At 40.8% G+C, this 14,369-nt stretch overlaps 1 protein-coding gene across 6 annotated transcripts in view; it reads left to right on the top strand.

Annotated features, from left to right (window-relative positions):
* The window catches only part of JADE3 (jade family PHD finger 3), a 97,890-nt gene extending 84,152 nt beyond the window's left edge, over nucleotides 1-13,738 (top strand). For all 6 annotated transcript variants that reach the window (XM_019485130.2, XM_006277453.4, XM_019485129.2 and 3 more), the window contains 4 exons: nucleotides 4,089-4,205; nucleotides 5,129-5,602; nucleotides 6,186-6,303; nucleotides 10,050-13,738. In XM_019485130.2, the coding sequence (XP_019340675.1) occupies nucleotides 4,089-4,205; nucleotides 5,129-5,602; nucleotides 6,186-6,303; nucleotides 10,050-10,939 (1,599 nt within the window). In that variant the 3' untranslated portion in view covers nucleotides 10,940-13,738. The remainder of the gene's footprint in view (nucleotides 1-4,088; nucleotides 4,206-5,128; nucleotides 5,603-6,185; nucleotides 6,304-10,049) is intronic.
* The last annotated feature ends 631 nt before the right edge of the window (nucleotides 13,739-14,369 follow it).

The following is a 14,369-nucleotide window of genomic DNA, read 5'->3' as shown; positions in this document are numbered from 1 at the left end:
GTATATTCTTATTTTACCATCATCAGAAAAATTCTTAAGCTTTTCAAGTGGGTAAGAGCCAATATCTTTACCATTTGAGCTTTTATGTGCTCCCAGGACTTTTCAAGGAATACAGTAGCAATAATATGGGTTTTTAACTTCATAGATTCATAGATGTTAGGGTCGGAAGGGACCTCAATAGATCATCAAGTCCGACCCCCTGCATAAGCAGGAAAGAAGTGCTGGGTCTAAATGACCCCAGCTAGATACTCGTCTAACCTCCTCTTGAAGACCCCCAGGGTAGGGGAGAGCACCACCTCCCTTGGGAACCCGTTCCAGACCTTGGCCACTCGAACTGTGAAGAAGTTCTTCCTAATGTCCAGTCTAAATCTGCTCTCTGCTAGCTTGTGGCCATTGTTTCTTGTAACCCCCGGGGGCGCCTTGGTGAATAAATCCTCACCAATTCCCTTCTGTGCCCCCGTGATGAACTTATAGGCAGCCACAAGGTCGCCTCTCAACCTTCTCTTGCGGAGGCTGAAAAGGTCCAGTTTCTCTAGTCTCTCCTCGTAGGGCTTGGTCTGCAGGCCCTTGACCATACGAGTTGCCCTTCGCTGTACCCTCTCCAGGTTATCCGCATCCTTCTTGAAGTGTGGCGCCCAGAATTGCACGCAGTACTCCAACTGCGGTCTGACCAACGCCCTATAGAGGGGAAGTATCACCTCCCTGGACCTATTTGTCATGCATCTGCTGATGCACGATAAAGTGCCATTGGCTTTTCTGATGGCTTCGTCACACTGCCGGCTCATGTTCAACTTGGAGTCCACTAGGACTCCAAGATCCCTTTCCACCTCTGTGCCACCCAGCAGGTCATTCCCTAGGCTGTAGGTGTGCTGGACATTTTTCCTCCCTTGTTTAGGAATAAATAAATAAAACTTATTTATTCCTAAACAATTTTCCTGATAAAGCTTCCGTATGCAGAGTGGGGAACCAAATTTGCTGTGCAATTTTTGGAGTGTCTGGGACTTGGTACAACCACAGGCATAGGGTTAGGGGAATGGATTTAGACGTAGTCCTAATCCAGAATGGATGCTGCCCACTATGAGTGTGCATCTTAGAAAAATATTAACAGAAGATGAAGAGAAAGTAGTGTAACTTAAACAAAAAAAAATATTGTTGCTTATTGGGAATTCTAATTCAGAGTTTCTGGTACCTCTTCAGTAATTCTGGGCATCCCTAATGCATTTTCCTCCTTTTATACATTGTCTATTATCTAGCACCAGTTGTCTGTTCTCTCTGCTCACAACTGCTGAATGCAAGGAATTTTTAAGGCATCTTTTTGATTCAGTTTAAAGAATAGTTACTAGAAAAAGAGAAAACAGCCTTCATCAACAGCTAGACTTGTTGAGATGTCAGGACACCGCTTCTTCCAGGCATTGTTTAGTAATAGCTGTCAGCGTGTCTGATGGGATTTTCACAAGGAAGAACCTGATCAACTGTTCCCTGGGAGAGGTTCATTCTTTGGGTGCATGGTTTACATGATAGAAGTCACATGAGCAGAGCAGCTCTTTTATATACAGAAATAATTTCCTGACTAAATCAAGTTGTAGAGCTGGTGATCAATCTTTTTGTATCTTTAAATATAAATAGTATCTTAGTGCTTTTTCCATGGTTGTTCTTCCATAAAACAATATGAAAGATAGGAACAAGAGTAGTTCTAATACTGCCAATGCCTTGCTGACTATATGGGTGATAGTAATGTGGTTTGGTTAACTTAATATAATGGATCTTTGGTTGTCTCTGTTTCAGGGAAGAGGTCAGATACTGCAGAACCAGTCAGGCTTAAAATAAGCCCATTGAGATGTGTACAGAAGGACACAGCAAACCACTGGCAGGTGTCATTAAATGACTCATCCATCTGAGCTAGTAGTAATAGTGAAGTCTGCTCTAATCAGAAGAAGGTTTTTTATTTGAAGTTAAGACCCTTTTCTTTTAAGACTCAGTACTGCACTTTGAAATCAGACAGGAAGTCCTTATAACTGTCATGCCATTCATTTCCTAAGTAAATTCAAGGAAATATTCTTCCTTTGTTAAGGCATCAGAGTCTGGTCTTCAAAAGTAGGGTAAAGAAGTCCTGTTTTTTTGTATTTGATCTGCTAGGCAGCCACCTGGCCATCAATGTTTAAGCTGATAAATTCTCCATTTTGGTCATTGTAGTAGGATGTCCCTCTATTAGGCTGACCCAGGAGCCAACTTCCTCATAAATGTTAGGCAGCATGTGGGTCCTGTTTCCAGTCTGATTTTTACATGCAAAAGGTTTATCAGCTTGTCAAACAAAGCAATTGATAACATTAACAAATGTATAAATAACAAACAAAAGTAAAACCTCTGGTCTTTTGTCCAACTGAGAAGGAAAGAAAGAAAGATGCTTTTCCCTCAGCATACCAGCCTCCTCTCCTTCTCCCTCAACTACCCTCCCTGGGAGCTTTTAACTTTGCCTGGGGCTGCCAGTAATCCCTGGCAGCTGGCCGAGGGCTCCTAAGTAGGCAGGCTGTCCCATGCTAACCCCCTGCAGCTGCACTCCAGCTTCTGAGCCATGCGCCCTGTTACAGTCATTCATTCTTAACTAATGCCATTTTCCTTTCCTTGGCCAAATCTGAAAGTAAGGCAGGTGCTTTGAAGGCCCGAGTAGGCTGATCCTGCCTAAGAATCCTGTTGCGGTGGGGGGGATGGGCCAGGCTCCCCTGAGTCTGGATCCCTGCTGCAGGGGGGCTGAAGAGCCTGGGCAGCGTGATGCTGCCTGAGCTTCTCTGCCATAAACAAACAGATGTGGGCTGCAGTAAAAAAAACTTCTGGCAACACAAATGTGACATCTGTTTTCATCCTTACTGCCTGTGGAGAGGTGGAGGAGATAACCTATCTTGGCTTGAATACTCACATTTAAAGATGATCCTTCTTCCCAGAATGGAGGCAGCCTGCTGTGAAAATGCTGTGGCAATGGACCTGTGGTCCTGAGCACAAAGAACCAGAAAATTGTTCTGGTCTCATCAGAATTTTCCCTTTCCTTCTGGTAGTAATATCTGCAGGTCTGGCCCATCCTGGAGAAAAATGGATCATCTAGAATAGGGATGAAAATTGACATTCAAGAATTTGGGTGAAGTTTTACCATGCTCTTCAGTAAGAGAAATTGTGCTTTTTCCCTCAAAATATATTAAAGTATATTAAATTATAATCTGTAATTTGGGTGAATAGATTTGGTCTGTCCCCTTACAGAAGCTTTCACAAATTGAGTGAATTTCAGGAGGCCCAGGTTCCACTGCTGCCAGGGACTTGAGAGGTCTGGTTCTGCCCCAGCCTTAGAGCAGGCTGTGCCCATTGTAAAGGATCAGTGGGCATTACTAGAAGAGAGAATTTCCAGATAAGCACAGATAAATGTTCCTGCTTTATTTTGTCACTTGCATTTCTGTTTAATTTCTTATATATATAAATTTTTTGAATACTGGGAAGAAGGTGCAGTACTAAATACAGTAGATCATTTATGCAAAAAAATTAGCACACAGTCTTGTAGCATGTGATGATGAGGGTTCTTAGGTGCTGCAGTACTATGAAAAATAATAATTTCTAGCTGTTTTTACGTAGTGCACTTCAAAATACCTAAATCTCTTAATTAAGGACATTTAGAATATAAGCAGGTAGATGAGATGCAAGTGCACACTTTGGTTATTCTATACAGTGCAATGTACTCTGTCATGGAGAAAGATTGGCAGAGTTGAATCTTGAACTACAAGCTAAGCTCAGTGTACCATCCTCTGTGCTGAGTTCTGCAGAACCATCATTGAGAGCTTCATCCCAGCTTTTAAATAAGCCTCATTGAGAGGAGATTTCTCAAGCTCTCTGAATCCCTCCAAGCCCTCTTTCCCACTTCTGCTTCTCTGACTGTTTGTTCTGGCAGTGTGGTAGGATTTTTGCTTGGAAATATGTGCATTTGCAATGTCCTTGTGATATCTGGGTAACAGTTCTTTTTTTTTTTTTTTTTTTTTTCATTAATGTACTAGAGGTAAGTGTCTCAGTCAAAGCTTTACGTGCTGTTTTGTTTTGTTTTCTGCTTACAGGTGAGCATTGCTTGCCCAGAAAGGATGGAACCAATCACAAAAGTGTCTCACATTCCACCAAGTCGATGGGCTTTGGTCTGTAGCTTATGCAAACTGAAAACTGGTGCTTGTATTCAGGTATGAACCAATTATGTAATGCCTCTTGTGTCTCAGCCTGAAAAACAGTGTGTGTAAACAAATGTTCTCCTCATTTTCAAAGTGCTTCATAATGAAGCCAAAACTGGCACTGTAGTTATAGTCTAGTACAGTGGCTCCCAACCTTGGGTCATGACCCAAATCAGGGTTGTAGGGGGTCTGCCCCTCGCTCTGACCTTCCTGCCTGCGGAGCTCTCCCAGCACGTTGTCCATGCAGCTTTCACCACCACTGCTCCCCGCAATCCTGGTCCGGCCCGGGATCTGCTGGCGCCACTGGGCATGAGTGAGGTGGGGGCAGGGGTCACGACCCAGATTTAGGGTCACAGCAAAAAAAAAGGTTGGGAGCTACTGGTCTAGTATTTTGACACCTCCCTCTTGGCAGCCCATTGAACAGCTTTGATTGCATTTTTTAAGGTAAAGGCCCTTGGATATTTAGTTCATCTACAATGGCTGGAGACGTTTAACATCTTCCAGACAAAAGAGGAAAATTAACTTCTGAACCTTAAAAATTCCTTTTGAAACAATATATCAAATGGAAAGGCAATTCTGACCAGCCGTAAAGGTAGAAAATACTGGATCAGTAGCCCAGCAACTGATTGTTTCCCTCACATTTGGTTTTGTCTGGACTCAAGTAACATGTATGAAATACTAGGAGATTGAGTTGCTATGCCTTAAACAAAAAATTGCAGTTTCTACAGTAGCTCATCTCTTGGAGGGATGTTAATTTTGCACAGTTGACTTACCATTGAGATTCTCAATTCAGGAGCAATACAAATTTTTGAAAATCTGGTGAGCCTTTTTTAAGGTAAGTATAGCACAGAAATAAATTATTTCTGGATATGGGCTGTATGTAGTTCATTTTCTGTGTTACTATCAACTGACAGACTCCTTTCTTTCACTCCTAGTGCTCTGTGAAAAGTTGCATTACTGCCTTTCACGTCACCTGTGCCTTTGAGCATAGCTTAGAGATGAAGACCATTTTGGACGATGGGGATGAGGTCAAGTTCAAGTCATATTGCCTAAAACATAGCAAAAACAAGCAGAATTCACTGCCTGATATTGATGAGAACCCTAAGAGCATGGCAGACCAGAAGCACACAGAGAGTGAGAAAACCAGTTTGCGTGCTCAGAAACTTAGAGAGCTGGAAGAGGAGTTCTACACACTAGTTAAAGTAGAAGATGTTGCAGCAGAACTGGCCCTTCCTAAGCTTGCTGTGGACTTCATCTATAATTACTGGAAATTAAAGCGGAAAAGTAACTTTAATAAACCATTGTTTCCTCCCAAGGAGGATGAAGAAAATGGGTTGGTGCAGCCAAAAGAAGATAGCATTCATACCCGCATGCGAATGTTTATGCACTTGAGACAGGATCTAGAGAGGGTAAGCACTTGAATGGTAAAGGCTTGAATGTCTATCTGCAGGTGAGCTAGGTACTTGCTTTAAATGCTGCAATTTGGGGTTGGGGGGGTGGGGGAGAAACATTTGAATTCTAAACTTGTTTGCTTCTTTGCTTGTTGCTTATAGAGATGTATATAGGACTATAGGACTTGCAGATCACTTTCAGGGTATCTTTAAAGGGACTGATTTCCTAAAACATCCAGGCAGTTGTATAATCTTGGTTTACAGTTTCCTATGATCCCTAAGTATTAAGTAACTTCTGAGAAATTAACTGTTGAGTTATAGGCTACAGATAAATGTACCTTTTTACTGTTTACAAAGGGAAGTGCCAGGAACACACAGACAAAAATAGTAGCATCTTGAAGAGAAGTTAGTCAACTCACTGTAACAAAGTTGCAATGGTTTTTGCAATTGGCTAGTCATTTGATATTGCTACAGTCATTGCTCTAGTCTGTACCCTTGCATGAGTGAAAATGTTTTGTAAATTCTAACTTGAACATAATATTCTTAAACTGTCTTAATTGCATCTTAAAGAAAGCATTCGAAAATGTCTAATTCTTTGTAGGTGAGGAATCTATGCTACATGGTAAGCAGAAGAGAGAAACTAAAATTGTCTCATAGTAAAGTACATGAACAAGTCTTCAATTTACAAGCTCAGCTCACTAACCAGGAGATTGCTGCAGGTAATTTATAAATACAGAGTAACAGTAGAATCATATGTGCTAAAGATTCTATACTTTCACTGTGTCCCATGATACTTAATGCATTAAAACCTTCAAATTAGCATGCTTAGGGAGTTCTTATAAGTATTGTTTTGGGGGTGTATGTATACAGTAGATATCAATCACTAGGATAGCTAGGCACCACAGCCATGTTGTCTGTCAGTTAGGGATACTGCTCTATATTTCCCCCCCCCCCCCCCCCCCCCCCCCCCCCCCCACACACACACACACATCCTGCACCCTCTTGTCTCTCTCCAAGTGAAGACAGGTTTTTAACTTGTTGCTCATTTCCTTTGAAGGGAGTGTGCAACAGCCACAATATTCTCATACTTGTAAATTTTTCTCAACTTGAGACTTGCAATTTATATTCTTCCTTCTACGTGTCGTTTATAGAATCATAGAAAAGTAGAGCTGAAAGAGACCTCAGGAGATCATTTAGTCCAACACCCTGCTCAAAGCAGGATCATCTCTGACTAAACAACCTCAGTCAAGTGCCTGTCTAATCCATTCTTAAAAACTTCCAAGGATGGAGATTCCAGAACCTATCTGGGTAGCCAGTTCCAGTGCTTAACTACCCTTATAATAAAAACTTCCCTTACTGCAATTTAAGACCACTGCTTCTTGCAGTCTCTTGCGGCCACAGAGGTAGTCAAAACCTCTGCATAACCCCCCTTAAGGTATTTGAAAACTGTTATCAAGTCTCTCCTCAATCTTTTTTTCTCTAGACTAAATAATCCCAGTTCTTTCAGCCTCTCCTTTTAGAGGTCTGGGAAACATAACTTAATAGTTTTTGTTCTTTGCTGGACTCTTACCAGTTTGTCTGCCTTTTTTAAGTGCAGTGCCAAAAATTGGACACAGCATTCGAGGTGAGGCCTCATCACTGCTGAATAGAGTAGAAGAAGCACTTCCCTTGACTTGCAAGTGATGCCCCTATAAATACAGCCTAGTATGCTATTGGCTGTTTTTGTAAGAAGAACATCTTATTGTCCTGTATTATCTCCAGGTCCTTTTCTGCAGGACAACAGCCTAGCTGGTCATTCCCCAATTTGCATTTGTGTATGCAGTTTCGTTTAGTTCTAAGTGCAGGACTTTGCACTTGTCCTTTATTAAATCACATCTGATTAATTTTTTACCATTTCTCCCAAGTTATTGGTCATTTTGAATACTAGGCCTTCCCTCCAGAGTGCCTGCAACTCCACCCGACTTGGTGTCAGCTGGAGTTTTGCTAAGAGTGCACTCAGTCCCATACTCCAAGTTATTAATGAGGATATTAAACAATACTGGACCCCGGAGAGACACCTGGGGAATGCTGCTCATTACCTCCTCCCTGAGCAGATACTGAGTTATTAATGATTACTCATTGAGCATGATGATCCAACCAGTTATGTATCCACCTTACAATACTTCCACGTAGACTCTGTTCCTTTTAGTGTACAAATGAGACTATTATGGGAAATGGTGTCAAAAGCCTTGCTGAGATCAAGGTGCATCGTATCTACTGCTCTACCTCCATCCATTAGAAGTAGGTTCCTTGAAGACCTGCTCAATAATCTTTCCAGATATCAAGGTCAGACTGAGTGGTCTGAATCTTCCTCCTTCCCCTCCTTTAAAGGTGGGCATATATTTGTCCTTTTCCAGTCATCTGGGACCAAATGCAAGTTCCATGAATTCTCAAAACTGAGTGAGAATTTTACAAAGAAGGTAGCCAGTGGTCCTGAAATACTAAGCCAGTTCCTTCAGTATTTTAAGATGCATAAGGCCTGCTGACTTAAAAACAACGTTCAGCTTCTCTAAATTATCCCAGACATGTTCTTCCACTATACTAGGCTGATTATCTCCTCAGTCCTTGCAGCTAACTGCATTTTTCACTGGATAGTAGACCTTTATTCCTGAAGACTGGAGTAAAAACAGCATTAAGTACTTCAGCCTCCTCTGTCACCCGTTACTAGATTGCGTTCTCTGTTCAATAAAGGGTCTGTGCTTTCCTTGGTCTTCCTCTTTTCTGACATACCTGTAGACTTTGGAGGGTTTTTGCCTGTTATCCCCTTTGCTAATTGCAACCCAGTTTATGCCTTGGCCATCCTGATTTTCACCCTGTATGTCTCTGTATTACTCCTGTACTCTTCCCTAGTAATGTGACCACATTTCAACTTTTTCTAGGCTACCTTTTTAATTTTCAGTTTACTGAATAGTTCACTGTTTAGCCAGGCCAGACTCCTACACTTTCTATCCTTTCTTAGTATTGGGATAGCTTGCTCTTCATAGATTTCATAGACATTAGGGCTGGAAGGGACCTCGGAAGATCATCGAGTCCAGCCCCCCGCCCAAAGGGCAGGACGTCAGCTGGGGTCATAGGATCCCAGCAAGATAAGCATCCAGTTTCATCTTGAAGGTGTTCAATGAAGGCGCTTGAACAACCTCCGGCGGCAGGCTGTTCCAGACCTTGGGGGCTCGGACAGTAAAGAAATTCTTCCTTATGTCCAGCCTGAAACGATCTTGTAGTAGTTTGTGACCATTCGTGCATTTTTAATATGGTTTCCTTAACCCTTTCTCTTGGACTCCAGAATACTGTGAAGGACTGACTTGTAATAATGGGTAGCTGCTGTCCTGGAACACTGATGTACCACAATTCACCTTTGCTGCTTTATTTTTCATGAAATAATGAGCATTACATTTGAACTGAGTTAGAGTATGTCATTTGGTTTGATGGTTTTGAATTGAAAAGTAAGTCATGTCTGCCATATACAATAGAAAATTAGGAATTTTCTTATTATGGGAATTGTTTTTATGTTGAGATTCCTAAGGTATCCTATAACCATTTAAAAAAAAAGTCTTCCATCTCCCCTCAAACTTTGAAGATGTTTCATTTAATGCAGAAGGTTCTTCTCATTCCTCCCTTCCCTCCCTCTGCCCCCTCTAGCCAATTAAGTCAGAAAAATGTCGTAAGAGAATAAAGGCAGACAAGGTTCCTTGGGTGAATCTGATATCTTTTATTAGACCAACCCAAATAGTTGGAGAATAATTATTAATTAAGCTTTCGGGTTCAAAAACCCTTCGTCAGGCTAAGGAAGTTTCAGCAGTTGGTGTGTGCTCTTCCTGGATGGAAGGAAAAGTAAAGAAGCCAGCGGCTGGTATGCATACAAGACAGATAGTCAGTGAAAATGTAGATTGAGGAGTCGGTGGGTGAGAGAGAGGCTGGTGGGGGGGAGAGAGAAGGGGGATGAAAGTGGAGAGAATAAAAGTACTTGGAGTATTTTTATGTTGAAAATTCCTGTTAAATTAATTTTGAGGGTTTTTTTACAATATCTGACTATTTCTGTCAAGCTAGAAGAGCTTGTTGACACAGTTATGGAGTTATTCTAGTGGATGTGCTATCTCTTTAATATCAGGCAGCCTCTAATGTAGTTTCCTGGGTAAAGACGTTTTTCAGGAATATAGAATTGTATGATTAAAAGATATAAAAGGTGGGTACAATATTTTTAATAGAACTTTTAAAACTTCTACATAAGTTCTTCATTGATGGATACTTTGGAATATTTTAGTTTATTGGCTTCTCCTTAATAGTAAAAATTTTGTATTAACTGCTAGTCTGAAAGTTCTTAATGTACACATCTCTTGTAAGCAGGGAAATTAGCTGACCTTAATTCAAGTCTTGTCTTTTTTTCTGTTTTCTTTAAATGATGTACTTTCTGTTTTCCCTATCTCAGGCCATACTCTGACAAGTGCACTGGAAAACACACTGTTTTACCCACCTCCCAGAATCACCCTGAAGTTAAAAATGCCTAAATCAGCACTGGGGGATTGCAAAAATAACTCGCTGAAACCTGGCAACAGACCTCTTTCTCCTGACAACAATACCACTGTGTACAACAAAAGGAGTTTGCAGCTGTCAAAGGAGTCATTTGAAATTAAAATGAAATCTTACTCAAGGTACCAGCATGACAACCGAAGTAACGGGCTGCTGGGAGGGATCAGCAAGTCTAGGAATGAAACCAAGGATTTAGGACCTGCGCAGTTACCAGAGTTTCCTCATGGGCAGCCATCTGGTAAACCATTAGCACTTCAAGCTGCTTTGCATGGACAGTCTTCGATTGGCAATGGAAAAATGCAGCAAGAGAATGCAAGACTAGTCAAGTCCAATGGTTTAATGGGAAGGTCAGGGGATGTTATTCAGAGAGACAGCTCCAGCCAGACGCCATATGAACACGATTCTGTGCTCACTGCTCATTTGGCTAGTCAGAGCAGCTTTAGAAAATCCACCATAGAACATTTTAGTAGGTCCTTTAAAGAGGCAACCAACAGCTTGGTGAGGACCACAGAAGATCTCAGATGCTGTGAAAAGCCAACAAGAAGGCTTTCAACTAAAGAACGTTTGTGGAACAAACAGGTTCTTGAAGGAGCTCCTTACCAGGACAATGATGGGTATTGCCCCGATTTGGAACTGAGTGACTCTGAAGCTGAAAGTGATGAGAATAAAGAGCAAGTCAGATTAAGGAGAAGCAGCTCAGAGAGGGGAAGCCCAAGTAAAGATTTTGGTCGAGATTGTCACAGTAGAAACAAAAAGAATATGATTTCTCACAGTTCAGTTCAAAGGTGATTAGAACCTTCTATGCGGGTAACTCAACCTTGGCATAACCCGGTGTGCCGGTGCAAAAGGGTTTCAGACTACAGCACAAGACCATGTTAGGAAGACATGCAGTAGGAAAGAGGGAAACAGCAACTGGAGTAGTGTTACAGCTGTGAATTGGCTTGCCATTTTAAGGTGGTTGATCAAGTTTTTCTGCAAGGTCTTAAGGAAATCCAGTGAGTTTTATCAGGGTTAACATCTGGGAAAGGTTGGAGCAGTGAACCTTTGTTATTGCTCCAGGGAACTGCTTCCTTTTTGCCAGCTTTTGTGTAAGGCAGTGCTTACAATATATGATGACAGCTTTGTGTTGGAGACAGCTATTAAAGGAGTCCTTGCATTAATGTGTAACATGCTGCAAGAGACTAATGTGGACACTGAAGCTGCATTCCCATTGCACCTGCAGTGTGGCCTTGATCCAGCAGAGCACTTAAGCACGTGCTTACTTGTTAAGCATGTGAATAGTCCCATAGGGCATTTATACACATGGTTTTTCGGTGCTGTGTATGAATAGCGAAATGCGCATGAGCGCGAAGAAAATGGCAGCACGCTTTTGAACTGAAACACCTTCGATGTGTTTTAGTTCAAAAGTGTGCTACTGCCATTCGCTCCACACTGATGTGCATTTCGCCGTTTATACGAATATATGTGCCTCAGCAGCAGGTGCTTTTAAAGACACCTGGTGCTGCAGCGCAGGCATGCGTACAAATGCCCATAGAGTTCAGTGGTGATACTTGGACACTTAAATTTAAAGCCTTTGTTTAAGCTCTTGGCTGGATTGGGGTCGAAGTGACTACTAAATGGAGATCCTGTTGGGCAGAATGTTTAGAACTCCAGTGATATTTGTGAACCCTTTCTCAGGGTGGAAGCAAACATCACCAGTGCTGCCAAACTTACTGACCTCTAGATACGCCCCCATTCTTGCTCATGCTAAAGGTTGTGTTTCCCTTTACAATAATTTGCTTATTTTGTAAATATACAACTTCTAGCGCTTCAATTTTTTAAATCTCTGTATATAACTGCTTGTTGTGGGATGCACTTGTAAATATTTTACCCAGCTAACAAGTACAGATGGCTAATTTTGTGAATAGTGTTTACAAAAGTAGATGTACTACTTCAAAGAAGAATGCTATTTGACACCTAAATTTAGGCAATCATGGATGGTGCCAGGTCCCTGGTGAAAATGAGATTTCATATCTGGTGGCATATATACCTGGTATTTTTTAAATAAGCTGAACTAGAAATCTTTTTTGTTTGACCTTTTTGTAGAGGCCAAAATTTTCAAACTTAGCTGCTGAAGTACAAGTTTAGAAACCTTAACTTCTGGCACCTCGGTCTGAAAAAATGTAGCCAGCTGTTAGTTGAAAGTACATTTTTATTACTAGTGGCCTAAACTAAATTACATTTTAAGATGCTTATCAATCTCCAGTTAGTTGCTCCTTCCCAAACTAAAATGCAGCGCGCCAGTCCTAAAATTTGCCAATGCAAATTGTAAACTAATGTGGAAACAGTCAACCAACCACAGAAAATATCCTGTTTTGTTCATTACTGTACACGGCTTTGTTTTTTGAATAAAAATAAACTTCTGTTTTTCAGATATTGTGTTAACCAAGAGATTAATTGCATTGTTCTGCTGAAATGCTATATATTTTTCAGTCATAAATGTGTAAAGCCCTGTCCCACATCAGGGCCTGGAATGGGACATATGTTGCATAGAGCTCCACATAAAGCTCCTTTGCCTTGGAGTAAATTTCACCCAAAAGACAGATGTTAAACACCCAATATAAAGAAGTCTACAGAATACAAATTGCAGCTTCATTTTTCTTTTTTTTTTTTCCCTTCATGGTCCTAATTAATTTTGTGGATTTTAGTTTGGGAAAGCACAACAAAACCTTTTTGGATGACTTGAACTGGAAATTTTCCTAACTGCAATAGTCATCTACCTGGGTCTGGAGGACACGTCATTAATTAAATAAAAAATATATTTGGCAGTTCTGTGCTCTCTGCTTCATGCATCCTTATGATTGTTTTCTTTCACTTCTTGATTTTCTGTATATCTGTGTAATTGTCTTTCTAGAGGTGTATTTTCAAAATATTTCTTTTGGTGTAAATATGCAGTAGCATTTTTAGGTTTCCTTATGTTTTATTTTAATTGGAAATGCTTTGTGTTCCTAAGCCATGGGTAATTCAGAATGAGTAAGCAAATGTCTGTTCATTTGTACTCTGATTCTCTTAGTTCTCCTTCAATATTTATTATTAATCCTTTACTGGTCATGAAATTGTATGGAGCTCATCTTGGGAATATATTTATCTCAGAGGCCAGCAGAACAGTATGCTCTTTCATGCCCAGTAGTTGTATCTGTCAAAGGTTGGGGAAAATGGTGCTTCAGCAACTCCAGAGTCTCTGCTGTTTGGGGAATGCTCACTCAATTGTTTCCAGCCAGGGCAATAATCTTGTAGACATTTACAAGATGTTAATAGATACATGAAGGAGTCCTTGGTTATGTAGTTCTCAAGTACTGTCCTCAAAGTGCATTTTGCTAGTTTTTACTGTGTGTTCGGTGGCTAACTGTTTGAAGTATTACCTCTTAACCTTATTTGTTAACTTTTTGTTTTCCATTTTGTTTTTATTTATATATATATAAATTAAATTTATATGTGTAATTTATATATATATAAATTGAATTCAGTTTTCCAAGATGGACTCAGTCTTTTTCAGATATCCCCTTTTTACAAGTACTTTTTCATTAAATTATGAAACTGCTAACAGTATTTTCACTTGTTGTGATTTGTTCAGAGCTTTATCCTTGGCCTGACAGGTTGCTAAACTTATTAGTTAAACAAAACCAATTCTACTTCTATCAAGCATGAATTATTTTTTACAGGCTTGGCAGCATTTTAGCAAGCTGGAGTTTCAGCAAGTCTGTTTCCTTGTAAACTTCTCAGAAGAGAGATGTCAAAGATGGTGACTGGACTAACGCAGGGTGCTTTGGATACTGAACCCAGCTGTATGGTACACAGTGTGTTTGGGTTTTTAGAAAATTATTTGCATATATCCAGGCAAAAAAAATTGTGGGCATTTTCCCCTCATTTAATACAGTTAAATAAAAGGAAGCTAGGTCTGGGAACTGTAAGCAGGCCTTGCACCTTCTTTCCTTCATACACAGCTATAGGGATGACTGATTCATATGGACTCAAAGTGCCATCTGGGTTTTCTATTCTTCTGTATCACCTGCTGCCACTGGCTGGCATTATGGAGCACCTGGCTGCTGCTGAGCCACTTCCAGCCTTACCGCAAGTAGAGTTCAGAGAGCAAAGGACACGGAGCAGGGAATGCTGGCCTCTGTGGGGCTAATCCTTAAAGCAGGATGGCAGAGCCAACTTCATGTGCGTTGTTAGCTTT

Source organism: Alligator mississippiensis, chromosome 1, assembly GCF_030867095.1.
Source record: "Alligator mississippiensis isolate rAllMis1 chromosome 1, rAllMis1, whole genome shotgun sequence".
Lineage (NCBI taxonomy): Eukaryota > Metazoa > Chordata > Crocodylia > Alligatoridae > Alligator > Alligator mississippiensis.
The sequence above is the reverse complement of the archived record's forward strand: the minus strand, read 5'-3'. Positions and strand labels throughout refer to the sequence as shown.